This window comes from Micromys minutus (genome assembly GCF_963924665.1).
Source record: "Micromys minutus genome assembly, chromosome: 2".
In the NCBI taxonomy this organism is placed as follows: domain Eukaryota; kingdom Metazoa; phylum Chordata; class Mammalia; order Rodentia; family Muridae; genus Micromys; species Micromys minutus.
Window position 1 is genome coordinate 61,936,676 of NC_137971.1, and position 12,618 is coordinate 61,949,293.

Sequence of the window (12,618 nt, forward strand, 5' to 3'; positions counted from 1 at the left end):
GTGGCCACCATAACCTGGCCTTCTATGATACCATAGGCTTACACACATATTGCTATTGCTGTAGGAGATCATCCTGAAGAGAGCGGCCGACATTGCTGAGGCATTGTACAGTGTTCCCCGCAATCACAACCAGATCCCCACCTTGGGCAACACTCCAGCACATACTGGCATGATGGGTGTGAACTCCTTCGGCAGCCAGCTAGCCGTTAATGTGTCAGAGACCTCACAAGCCAATGACCAAGGTAGGCCGCTGTGCCAGGTGGACCCTTCCCTGGTCCCCTCCCCAGGGTGGGTTGAAGCCATAGTTACAGGTGGAGGTGTTGGGGCCCAGCTGGGGAGTGCTGGTCACATTCCATGCCCTTAGGCATGGCTGGTTCCTTCTTGCAGGGAAGACCTTGCCGCACATCTTCCAGCTGTACTGGGCAGAGAACACTCAGAGAACCCAGTCCTAGTGACAGTAGCTCCATCGGCTGCCACTCAGCTCCCTGGTATTGCTAGAAGTGTCCCTTAGCTTATTTGTAAGTGACTCTGTGTTCTTTGACAAGAATGGGCAGAGCCATAGGGCAGCTATAACACAGGAAGCCAGGAGGAGCCTTCTTGGATGTGTCATGGGTGGTATTTGGGTTCCCTTCCTGGTCTGAATCCATGGAGAAAGCCATCCATTCCCCATGTGCTATACCTTATTCCACAGAGCAATGACCAGGGCTGTTGAAGTCAAAATTTGGAGTCCTCTGAGCAGGTCCTTTGTGCCCAGTTTAGTTCACATCCTCTATAAAAGGGACTCAGGCAGCCATCTCAGAGCTCCTCCCCCCACTATTCTGCTGGCTCCCAGTTACCCACGCTATGCAGAAGGCAAGAAGCTATGGCGCCCACCCTACCCTTGCTCACAGAGACAGCAGCTCTGAAAGTGAAGACCCCCCCCCAAAACAGTCTTTCCAGGGAAGTTCCGGCCACAAACAAGCTCTCTTTGTCAGCCATGGCGTTCGAAGGTCTGTTGAGGCTGAAAGTTCAGAGAGAGTAGGGGTAGCAGGTCAGAAATCCAGGCTGTTGATAATCGCTTCTAAAGCAGTGTGCAGAAACAGCTGAAGGTTAGGTTGAAACATGCTTTGGCTGGCCGTCGAAGCCAACAGAGATGGAACAGTTCTTAGCAGTCGTAGGGTTGGCGTGATAAAGATTATCCAAGCTGGCTAGACTCACCAGGGCGAGAGGAAGCATAAAGTCAATTAATTAAAACTGTTGAATATATGATATAGATTCTCGGGGAAACCCCCCCCCCCAAGTGTCTGTCACTGATAATAATTTTATTTTTGGCCGGGGGGGGATTTTAACAGTCGGCTACAGTCGCAATACAAGCAGCGTGTCCCCGCGAGGCTACGTCCCCAGCAGTACTCCCCAGCAGTCCAATTACAACACAGTGAGCACTAGCATGAATGGATATGGAAGTGGTGCCATGGCCAATCTAGGGGTCCCTGGCTCGCCTGGATTTCTTAATGGCTCCTCCGCTAACTCTCCCTACGGCAGTAAGTGTCTGTTTTTGTCACACGTCATCACACAGATTCATATTCACTACAAAGTCGAGTGTGTGTATTGCTTGGATGTTCTGTGATGTGAGCTACTGGATAAAAGGAAGGGTGGCCCCAGAGGCTGGGCGTCCAAATGACAACGACAAATTGACCTAAATCAGCCCTCCCCCTCCCCCCACACACACAACGCCATCTCATTGGCCACCAAAATAAAATCGGAACCACATGGGGCTGCTCTATTGGAAGAGAAAGCCCGGCCCCCTCCCAAAGCGTTTGCCTGTTATCCAGAGTGGCCGAGCCGAAGCATGTCGTGTCTTGTTTTTGTGGCCCCTCCCCGTGCGAGGCGAGGCCCTCAGAGCTCTCGCCGTGGTTCTGCGCCACGGCCCCGCGCGTGCTGACCATGTTTGCTTTGTTGCAGTAGTGCCGTCCAGCCCCACCATGGCAGCCTCTTCGGTCACCCTCCCTTCAAACTGTAGCAGCACACACGGCATTTTCTCATTCTCACCTGCCAATGTCATCTCCGCAGTGAAACAGAAGAGCGCTTTTGCGCCCGTGGTCCGGCCCCAAGCCTCGCCTCCTCCTTCCTGCACCAGCGCCAATGGGAACGGACTGCAAGGTGAGGGCGGTGTGGGTGGGTGCTCAGGCCCCGTGGCCCCCTCGGAAACCCCTTGCACGCCTATGCTATTGCATGTACTTCACTGGTCTGCATCTTCCTTCCTGCCCCACAACCTGGTCCTCCAGCGATTCAGCCTCTAGGTTTTGGCCAGCCCATTCTTCCTATGCACTGACCTCGAATCAGCCCTTCCATGCCCCAAGGGGTGGAACCTTACTCTGGAGGGGAAAGGAGCTAAGAACAAGAGCAGAGCCCCACTTAGCAGAGTACCCAGGCCTGGCCCCACTCCATGCAGGCATGGCCCTGCCCTTAGTGCCAAGCTTTCAGCATCCTTATTAAAGGAACAGAAGAAACAGTCTCAGAAATGGATGGCAGGTCACTGTGCCATCTTGGGAGCCTATCTCAGACTGTGTCTGCTCCCCTTTGCCATGAGGCAGTCGTTAGTTACAACCTTACCTTCAGGACAGTAAGTCTACAATGGCTTTGTTTTCTCTTGGAAGGGGCTGACCCAGGGCAGGTTGTGTACCATCACTGGGTGGCAAGGCTCTCTGTGGTTGGGAGTGAAGTGGTCTCTCTTAGTTCCAAGGGGGAAGGGTTGGCTCACGGGCATAAGAATTACCACGTGGACACAGCTGTCCACACCTTGGGCCATATGGAACAGGCACCAAGTACCCTTCCCAGCACCGAGGGCAGCTCACGCTGCATGTGACCTACAGTGAGTGTGGTGGTGAAGCCATATGGGTGTCCCTAGGCCTTTGGGCTCACATATGACTCCCTGTGACACAGGGGGCTACACTTACTTGAAGTAAGTGGCCATCACGTGGCCTCTTTCAGACACCACCTTGGGTATGTGCTCCACCGGGTGAAAGTCAAACTCATTCTCCTTTAAACACATGAACCCATTCAACCAGTATTTACTGAGTGCCTACTATGTGCCAGGCTCTCTGCTCGGTGCCGAGGACGCAACCGTGGAGAAGACAAACTGGCCCTTTTGTGAAGTCGGTGGTATATTCCACTTTGATGAACTAATGCTCAAAAAAGGAACTGGAAAGGTATCAATGATTTGAACTCATTGTCTTCACAACACCTGTCAGTTCTGACGGGAAGCCCAGGCCCCAGGTGCCCGCCAGCCCGCCTCAGAGCTGACCTTGGGCACCAGGCCAGCGCTGCTTAGCAGGCAGGCAGTGAGGGGAGGTGTCTGTGGACATACCCCAGCATCGAGGCCGACTAGGTGGTACCACACAAGCAGTGTGTACACAGGGGCCTGCCAAACCATAAAGTTGTAACGGTGAGTCGGAGATAAATTAATATCGTTGAAATTAATGGACTGAGAAATTGAAGCTCACATCACTACATGAACAAATGTATTAATATGTTATACATAAATTAATGAGAACAGTCATTCTGACAAAAATTAAACAACACCAGAGTTAAAAGATTTTAAATTACATTCGGACCAGGAGTTCACTCCAGAGCTGGCTGTACTTGGCGCTTCAGTGCCAAGCTTCTCTTGTTCTCTGAAGAGAAAACAGCACCCTGAGGTGGTGTGCTGCCTCCGTCCCTCCATGGCCTTGAGATTCCAGAGCAGCCGGGCCCTGTGTGGCTTTGATCTGAGAGCCTGACTCACCCTTACGCTACAGAGCTGCTAGTAAGCAGTCAGAGCCTGGGCCCAAAGGCAGAGGGGGAAACTGAGGAAAGTCTCCATTTCACTTAAGAAAAGCAACCTTCAAGCCACGGCCAGGCTGGTTCCTGTCTTTCCAGAGAGCAGGCTTCCCTTTGCTTTGAACAAAATGTGCAGACATTTATGTGAGACAGAAGCCTGTGTTCCCTCCTGCTGAGAAGGCCTTTACAGAGGGCTGCAGCACCAGACAGGCCTGTGGGAATCATACCACCACCGTGCCCTCACCCTAAGAAGTAGACTCACCAGCACGCCCCGCCACCAGCAGAGCTGACTATAGCAGGGTGTTGAGCAAGCCTGGCCTCCGTGTGAATCCCAGCACAGGAGGAGCGAGCTGGGCCCACTTGAGGGTGCGCGTGGCCACATTAATTTCTTTCTCTTCTCTTTTGCAGCTATGTCTGGGCTGGTAGTCCCGCCCATGTGAGGGACTCTGTTTACCTTCACAGCACCCAGCATCCAAGGACGGACTTCAGGGGACGTGTAGTGTGTTAAGACGTGCTGATGGAAAACAGTATCTTCAAAACTAAAAAAAAAAAAAAATCAGCAACAGTTGAATGCTACAAAAGACATTTAAAGATTTTATTTAAACTGTTAAGAATCAACCCTTGAACAAGCCTACTCCTTCACGAACAATTCCATTTTATTGACTGAACTTTTCTCATATCTTCACATTTCTCAGTCCTGAAGATTAAGGAAAACAAAGCGACGCCTATTTTGTATAGAGTTTCTGATTCCGTCTTGGCTGTCTAGTGCGTGCTATCTGTGTGGGGAGAAGCTTCGTGAACATGCACCGTTTTGATGCCCATGCAACCCCGAGGAAGAAAGCCTCGAAACATTTTTCTGTACTCATATTTAGATTCACAATGGTTGTGTATCTCTATAATGTGAAATATTTTTTTGTGGTGAAAAAAGGGGGCCAAGGAGGTATGAGCCATTAACTGGAACAGAGGAGGATATGACTAGGTGAATTTGGGGTGGCAGGGAGGGAGGGAGGGTTTATCATTGCTTAACTTCATCTTAATGAAATGAAACTTTGTAACTTATTGTAGTTAGAAATTGTAACTTTGATATCGAATCTCTTGCCTTCAACAAGCACACTGACAGAGAAAAAAATATGCTACTGTCTGTTGGTTCCAATATTCTCCCACCTAGAGCTTCCTGTTAAAGCAAGTGCGATCAGCAACATTTTTTCAACTTTCGCGCACTGTAAACCCTATTGCATTCTTAGGCTACTGTGAGGTCTATGTTTCTTGTACCTGAAATTGTCCTTTTGACTTCTAGACCCTTCTTCCCCGATGTGTTTTGTATGTGGTTATAAAATTGTAGACTTTTGTGATTTTGCCAAAGTTGTAGCTAAATATTTATACACTTGTCTTGAATTTTTTTCAGATCCACTTAAAATATTTAGGAAAAAAAAAAACGAGTTTTATTCCTTATGTGTCTTATAGGGAATAAAATGCTCTTTCATGCGACACTTCCTTTCCCATGAACACTTGCAGTTGCTAGGGGACTTTATTTTGTAACATATCAATTATAAATATTGTATTTATCTTTGAAATTTTGTACATTGCTTTCCCTGCCTTCTTTTTTCACGTCTGTATTGGTGTTTGATCCTGCCCAGTGTTGTAGCACCGGGAAAGAGCAGACGCCAAGAACTGTCTCTTTAATCTGTTTTGTTGAAATGAACCAATGTCCTTACATTTCATTTGTACCTAAACCATTTGCTATCGTTTAGACTTTCCATCCCCCACCCCTTTTTTTTATGTTGAGGAAAAGTCAAATTCATTGTTTATTTTTATATTATTTTTAAGTTATCTGAACAAATACTTTTGAAAAGAAAAGTTTGTTGTATAGTCAAAAGAAAACGGTGTCAGCGGCCGTGACAAATTCTAGTAGGTTCTGTGCATGTGGAGCGGCCGTGAAGGGGCCACACCGTCTGGGCTGTGTCCTTATTTTATTTTTAATTTTTACCTTTTTTTTGTAGAATGTAAAAACAAAAGTCATTTTAGCTGCCACCTATGACTTTGCCACATAGCTGAACTGTGTTTACTGGAAAAATTCAGAGGCCTAAAGTTTAAAATAAAATTTACTTCCGATGTTTTAATTACAGATGTTTGCCACATTAACTTCTCTGATGCCTTAAAAGTGGACTTCTTTGAAGAACTTCTGTGCTATTTTATCACAGGCTCATACCACAATTGTTAATATCTGGAGATGGATGACGAACACACACACACACACACACACACACACACAGAGACACACACACACACACCAAAAGCACAAACCTGCAGTCTGCCAGTCACTTCTTCCTGGGCCTGTATGCTGCTTCCTGCTCTCTTAAGCTCACTTTGGAGTGAGAGAGGTATGGGGATGCTGCTGGTTAGTACGTTTTTATTTTAAACAGGACCTTTTTGCGGTCAGATCCAACAGCACCGTCTGTTCTTTTTTAACTGGGAAGACCTCCTTCAGACACTCTGCCTCTTAGTGCCAAACCCACCGTGAGACCAAGAGTCAGGACTCTTTTTTTTTTTTTTTTTTTTGGTTCCTCCACACTCATTGCTCTTGCAGACAGCGCATGCCTTGCAGACAGCAGCAGAAGTCACATTTAAAACAAAAAGGAGGGGATTTTTACAAACTAGACACACACACCTTCACGAAGAAATGACATAGAGCTTAGGAAGTGTTCATTCATGGGACTCAATAAGAGAAACAGAATGTCCCCAAGGGTCAGTGGGCCACACTCTGGCTTTGTGGCTGCTGACAGGGCTTAGCTACATGAACAGCCTGAGAAGTCACTTTGGAACTAAATTGCCTCGATTTATTTTGTGTAAGTAAGGGTTTGACCTAAAAAGAGCTCATGTGCACATTAGTCAGCATCCTCATGCCCGCTCCTGGTTTGTGTTTTAGATCAACTAGTCAACGCCCTCATTGCTTCATTGTGTCAAAAACCAAGAGCTTCACTAAATGGTAGATTTTGCTGTCAGAGACCCTACAATAAGATTGTTTTATCTGTACATTTTTTCAGATATTTAACTGTATAAAATGTTCATTTTACACAATATTTAATTAAAGTATTTCTTGTCTGTGAATTTCACTTTTGGTAATTTTACCTGTTTTGACTATTAAAATGACTGACAAATGAATTGGGGGTTTCATTTCCACATCCGGAGCTCCAGAGCTGGGGCTCACCAAGATCTAAATGGTTTCAAAGAACCTTCCAGAATTCTCAGCCCTCAGTAAGCATGGTTTCTGGGGTGGCTGTGATGTCACAGGTGCCATCAGAAGACTTGATGCCCACATAGTTTGGGCCTGAATTGCTTCTGTCACAACCACCTGGGTCACAGCAGCACCGGGGCACCCTGTAAATGATCCCGAGGTTGGGGGGAAATTAATTAGGTAATAAGGCTCTGAATCAGATGGCTGGAGAGTACTACCCCCCAACACTCACCTGTTCTCTGCAACCTCACGTACCTTTCGGGCTTGAAGATATGGGCAGGCACAATGTCACATGGGTTGAAAGAAAGGATGCTAGCACTGCTGTGTGTCACTAGTACACTGGCCACTGGTGGCCACACATAGGTGGAGGTCAGCCATGAGCACAGGCTCTAATTTCTGCAGCCCTGGCCTATCTTCCTACCTCGGTCTATTTTGCTCAGCACGTTGCTTTCTTCTCAGTGGCAGGCAGGCTTTGCATGTTTTGGCTTGCAGCTCTGTCACACGTTCAGTAAGTGTGATCTAAATTAGTACTCACAAATGTCATCTTAATTACTTGTTCTGCTGAGCAAAACAGGAAACAATTATTCAAAACAGAAAGAAACCTGTGAATACCTTTCCCTCCTTCAGTGATGAGCCTTTGTTGGCTGGCCTTAAAGAGACAGTAAAGAAAAAGGTTCCTGTGGCACAAAGCCCACTTCAGTCTGTCCCAAGTCATCAGGGCCAAGGAATGTGCTGCCCAAAGCCTCCCTCATCCCTCAGAGTCCAGAAACCCTGCTCTGGTCTTTGGAGGTAGTGTGACAGAGTCTGTTGACCTGAGCAGAAAGAAGTTCAAAAGCTTGCGTTTCAAACCAGAAGCAAGAACCAATTCTCAAAAAAAAAAAAAAAAAACCGCATGCAGAGTATTGTCAGGTCTCTCTAAGGTCTTTCAGGCTTTTAAAGATTATTCAAAGCACTTGAAATGGGCTTCAATCTAATGCCTCATTTCATTGCATTAAACAGCCTAGTTAATAAAGAATCAATATATTCAAAGGGCAAGGTTATCTTTTGTCTATAAGGGGTGGTGTCGTGCTGAACCTTTTATAGTTCAAATGCTGAAAAAGACCTCATGAAATCCATACTCATCAAGTGGGTCAACGAGAGCAATAAAGAGGCCCCTGAAAGGAAAGAAAGGCTGCTCTGCTTTAAAACAACTCCGGGCCTTATCTCCCCTGTTTGGAGCGCCCAAAGAAGTCCTCAGAAAATGTCAATTTCTCATCAAGACAAGAGGCCACGATGATCATTTTCTCAGAGAATACATACAATTAGGAGAATTCAGAGAAGCACAGCGTTGAGTCCTAGCTTATTCTGGCCCCACGAGCTTGGAGCGCCCTCTCCGCAGATAAAAGGGGCTGTTGATAACTGAAGTGTCAATATGCCGAGAGTTTTGAATGTGAGTCCTTGTGCTTTGAGCCTGCCTGGGCCGATCCCAGGCCCTGATAAGGACGCAGCTGCCAGCAGACACCCAGGGCTGGCCCTCACAATTAATGCCATGAATAAATCACACAAAAGAGTTGAGATGCTTTATGTTGGTGTGAGACAATCCCCTGTTTTACCCTTCAAGGATTCTTTTTATGTTGGAATAAGGTTGCTTTTAATGAAATTTAAACTCATCTGAGGAAATCAAAAACCTCCAATCAGATTACAAATTGATTTTTTTTTGGTCATTTGTCATGTCCCAGCATAGAGCTGCAGGTTTCACAGGGAGCCAGTTGCTGATGTGGGTTGGGAGTAAGGGTGGACCAGCTCCCAACCTTGGTGGCTCTGTACCCTATCCATGCCCTGGGGACAAATAGGAGGAGGGGAGTTCCTTAGTAGAACAGAAGGAGACTGTGAACCCCATATACATGGTTCTGCTTCTCCCCACAAATCAAACCCAAAACCAGATCTGGGACCAAGTGGTTCTGAACTGTCCATCTCTAAACAACCTTGGGCAGGGGAGGCCATTCTTAGTAGGATTCAGTGGTCCCTAAGTCTGATTTGACCCTAAAGTTCCATGGACAGCTTACCTTTTCAAACCACCAATGACTGGTTTGTAGGTCAGTGGCTTGCAGAACACCTTGTGGGTCACTCAGTGCTTCTAGAGTACTCTGTGAACCCTGGGCTCTATGTCTGGTGTATGAAGCTCTAGTTTGATTCCTGGCACCACAAGACAGATAAAGCAAGGTTAGGTGACTTAGCAGAGAGCAAGGCTATATGCCAAATGCAATCTCTTTGGCCTCCAAATCCTTTGTCTTTCCCACTATATTAGGTTTCCCACAGCCTTAAGAATTAAATAAAGAAAGAATTTGAATGGAGGGGAGAGGGGGGACCTTTCTAAGGTTTCCATGGGGCTTCTAAGGACCACAACTAATTTGCCCATCATGGAAGCCTCTATTGAAACCAGGGCATCTGACCAAACTGTAAGAGGAAACTAGCTGTCCTGTCCAGCACAAACCTGAAGGCTTAAGAGGGTTACTACAGGGCACAATCAATGTTACACATCCTTACTCCTCACACTTGGGCTGGAGGCTCTTCTTCCCTGGAGCCTTGATAGCATCTGCAGTATATGGGGGTTAGGGGGAAGAGAATTGGTCACATGATGCAGGTTGGGTGATGCTGTCCAGTTCTACTGAGACTGCACCAGAGGGATTGGACAGCAGAAGTTTAGCCTGGAAACCACAACTAGGAAGGGGTCAGTACAAATTGGCCTTGGTTAGTGTTACAAGGTGATGGAATGCAAAGGGAAAATGGGGAAGTTGGGGTTAGTTCTAGTGTTAGAATGAGTTCCAACAGAGCTGATGGAGTAGAAAGCACACGGAATAAAGCATATTAAGGGGCCTTGGTGGCTCTCTGAACAATCCGACCATGTTCCCTCACAAGGCTGAACTGATGCACGAGTTCAAGCATGAGTTGAAGCATGAGTCAAGACTGTATCTCACTCACTTATCACTAGGCAAGACCCAGACAAGGCTGCGCTTGAAGCATGGGTCTCCTCCTGAGAACAGCAAATTCTGTTCTGACACATGGTCACTGGCAGAGCACAGATCCCGAATGAAGGGGCAGCTTCCAGCAGAGACAGGAAAGACATAAAAGGTTTTATCTCTCATCCACAATGAGCATCTATGAGTCGGTAGGACTCACGAACCACCTCTGCAGAAGGGCAATTTTCCCATCAATTCGTAAGGGAAGGGCAGGCGATCAAAAGCCATTGCACACCAAGTGTGTATAAAGATATCACAGGGAAACCTGCTACTTTGGAAGCTACTGAAAACTTTTAAAAAAGAGCCCCCTCCCTAAACTTCCTGAGAAGCAGCAAAAAGGGGCTTAAAGTAGACAAAACCATAAAAATAGGGAAAAGTTATTGTAGAAACAAATCAAAGCCTGACTGAGCAAAGGTGAAGCTTGTTCATTATTAGTCATCAATGGATATGACTTTATTGAGTATCGGGGACTGACATCTACCCCTCAAACACCCACACGTTTGTAAATTATTAAATGAGCAGATTTATACAGTCAGAGTATATCTGTCAATAAGAGCTCTTGTAAGACAAAAAGAAAAATGTTTAAAAATCTATGTTCAACATCATTTAAAAGATATTATATGCACCCATGTAATATGGCTGAAAACAGAATCAGTAATTAATGTCTTAGATAGTCATAGAATATTATAGATTCCATTACATTACGAAGATCATGTCCTGAAGTATGTTTTATGAAATGATTAATATCAAATGACATAAAGTTATGTGTGTAGATAGTACTTTGAACATAACATAATTTTAATCTGCAAATTTCTAGAAAGAAGACTAGAAAAACTCATAAACACATTAAAATGATGAGCTATTTTTTTCATTATTAAACCAGGAAAATCTCTTCTCTTAAAGATGGGTGTTCACTGTTCCTGGTGGAGAAATGGATGTTCTCTCAGAGGTCTCAGTAGAACCCTTACAACCTCCTGAAAATCAACTGGATGTTATACAGGGACCTAAGTGCTCATAGCTGTTTGACTAATTCCATTTCTAGGAATCAATTCCAAGGAAATAATCAGAGACTGAAGGAGACTCTAAGTGCACGAACCTTTTCTAACGCCATATTTATTGAAAATTGGAAAGCACCCAAATGGCTGAAAACAGGATGAGTAAGATAGAGTCATATAGGGGAATATTATGGGTTCTATTAAGCTATTAAGATCATGTTTTAAAGTATATTTCACAAAATGATCAACACCAATGACATAAGTTATGTATATAATACCTTGAAGGTAACATGGTCCAATATATAAATTTCTAGAGAAGGTCAAAAGAACACATCCACATACTAAAAAAAAAAAAATAATAATAATTACACCAAAATTCCCTTTTTGTTATATATGAGAGGTGAAAAGTTTATATCCTATAACCCCATTTCCCATTAAATCTTAGCCCTAAGCCCAAAAAGTTAAAATATCCATATTTCCCAAATTGTCTATAAAATGGACAAGCAACTTGTATCTCAGAGAACACTTCTCTTGTGTCAAGAGTGAAATGCTCTACTTAAGTAGCCAGTGAAGACCCCATTCCCTCTCGATGGCTCTTCAATCTGTGTACCCTGGCTGCAATGCCTCAGACAAAGTGAGACCCTGAACCATGCAGCTGCTCTCACAACCTGCTGGCAAGACAAAGAAATCCTTAGAGGAGACTGCTTTGAAATATTTGAGGCATTTTTCAAAGTGCTGCATTCTATTTATTGGTTGTTTAATATTATTTTGTTATGTCTGTCTCTATATCATCTATCTGTCTATCACTATCTACCTACCTACCTGTCTGTCTGTCTGTCTGTCTACCTACCTATCTCTATCTACCTATCTATATATCATCTACCTATTTATTTATTTTTCATATCTATTATGTTTTGTCTATTACCACGTGTGTGCCTGGAGCCTCTGGAGGGCACTGAATGCCCCGAGACTAAAGTTACAGATGGTTGTGAGTCACCATGCAGGTGCTGGGAACCTGACTCAGGTCCTCTGCAATAGCAGACAGATTGCCAAGCCATTTCTCCAGCCTCATGTTTCAGCTTTGAATACAGTCAAAGGAGATCTAAATGTGTTCAAAGTGTCCTGTAACCACAGGTGGGTCTTTAGCACCACTGCCATGGTAACTCTCACATTCGCTTGCAGATGCTACGTAGCCCCTCACAGTCACAGATGGTTTCTTCGAAGTAGTGGATTAGCAAATCCTAAGGGTCACCATACCAGTCTCCCACCAGACAGGGAACAGTTTAGACAATATTGGACAAGAAGGAGAAGTGAATCTCCCCTCCCTACTGTCTCATTCCAAAGCATCCAACAAACCAAAATCAGTCAAGACAGCAAGCCGCTGGCAGAAGATGCCTGTGGCCCAAAAGGATTGAACTGGAAGAAGATGTACAAAGACTCAGGAAGCACATGAAAGATGCTCACATTGTCACCAGCAGAGAAACAACAGTGAGACTAGAAAGAGTCACCACTTACAGTCAGCAGGACCTGCAACAGCCTGGAAGTCAGGTAATGGCAGGACTGGAGAGGGTGCAGGGGTGTGAGTCAGAAC

General features: G+C 45.4%; 1 protein-coding gene across 3 annotated transcripts in view; it reads left to right on the top strand.

Moving 5' to 3' along the window:
• EBF3 (EBF transcription factor 3) overlaps positions 1–4,739 on the top strand; it is a 113,565-nt gene extending 108,826 nt beyond the window's left edge. For all 3 annotated transcript variants that reach the window (XM_080912379.1, XM_080912380.1, XM_080912381.1), the window contains 4 exons: positions 65–242; positions 1,332–1,520; positions 2,050–2,139; positions 4,207–4,739. In XM_080912379.1, the coding sequence (XP_080768505.1) occupies positions 65–242; positions 1,332–1,520; positions 2,050–2,139; positions 4,207–4,238 (489 nt within the window). In that variant the 3' untranslated portion in view covers positions 4,239–4,739. The remainder of the gene's footprint in view (positions 1–64; positions 243–1,331; positions 1,521–2,049; positions 2,140–4,206) is intronic.
• Positions 4,740–12,618: the final 7,879 nt, after the last annotated feature.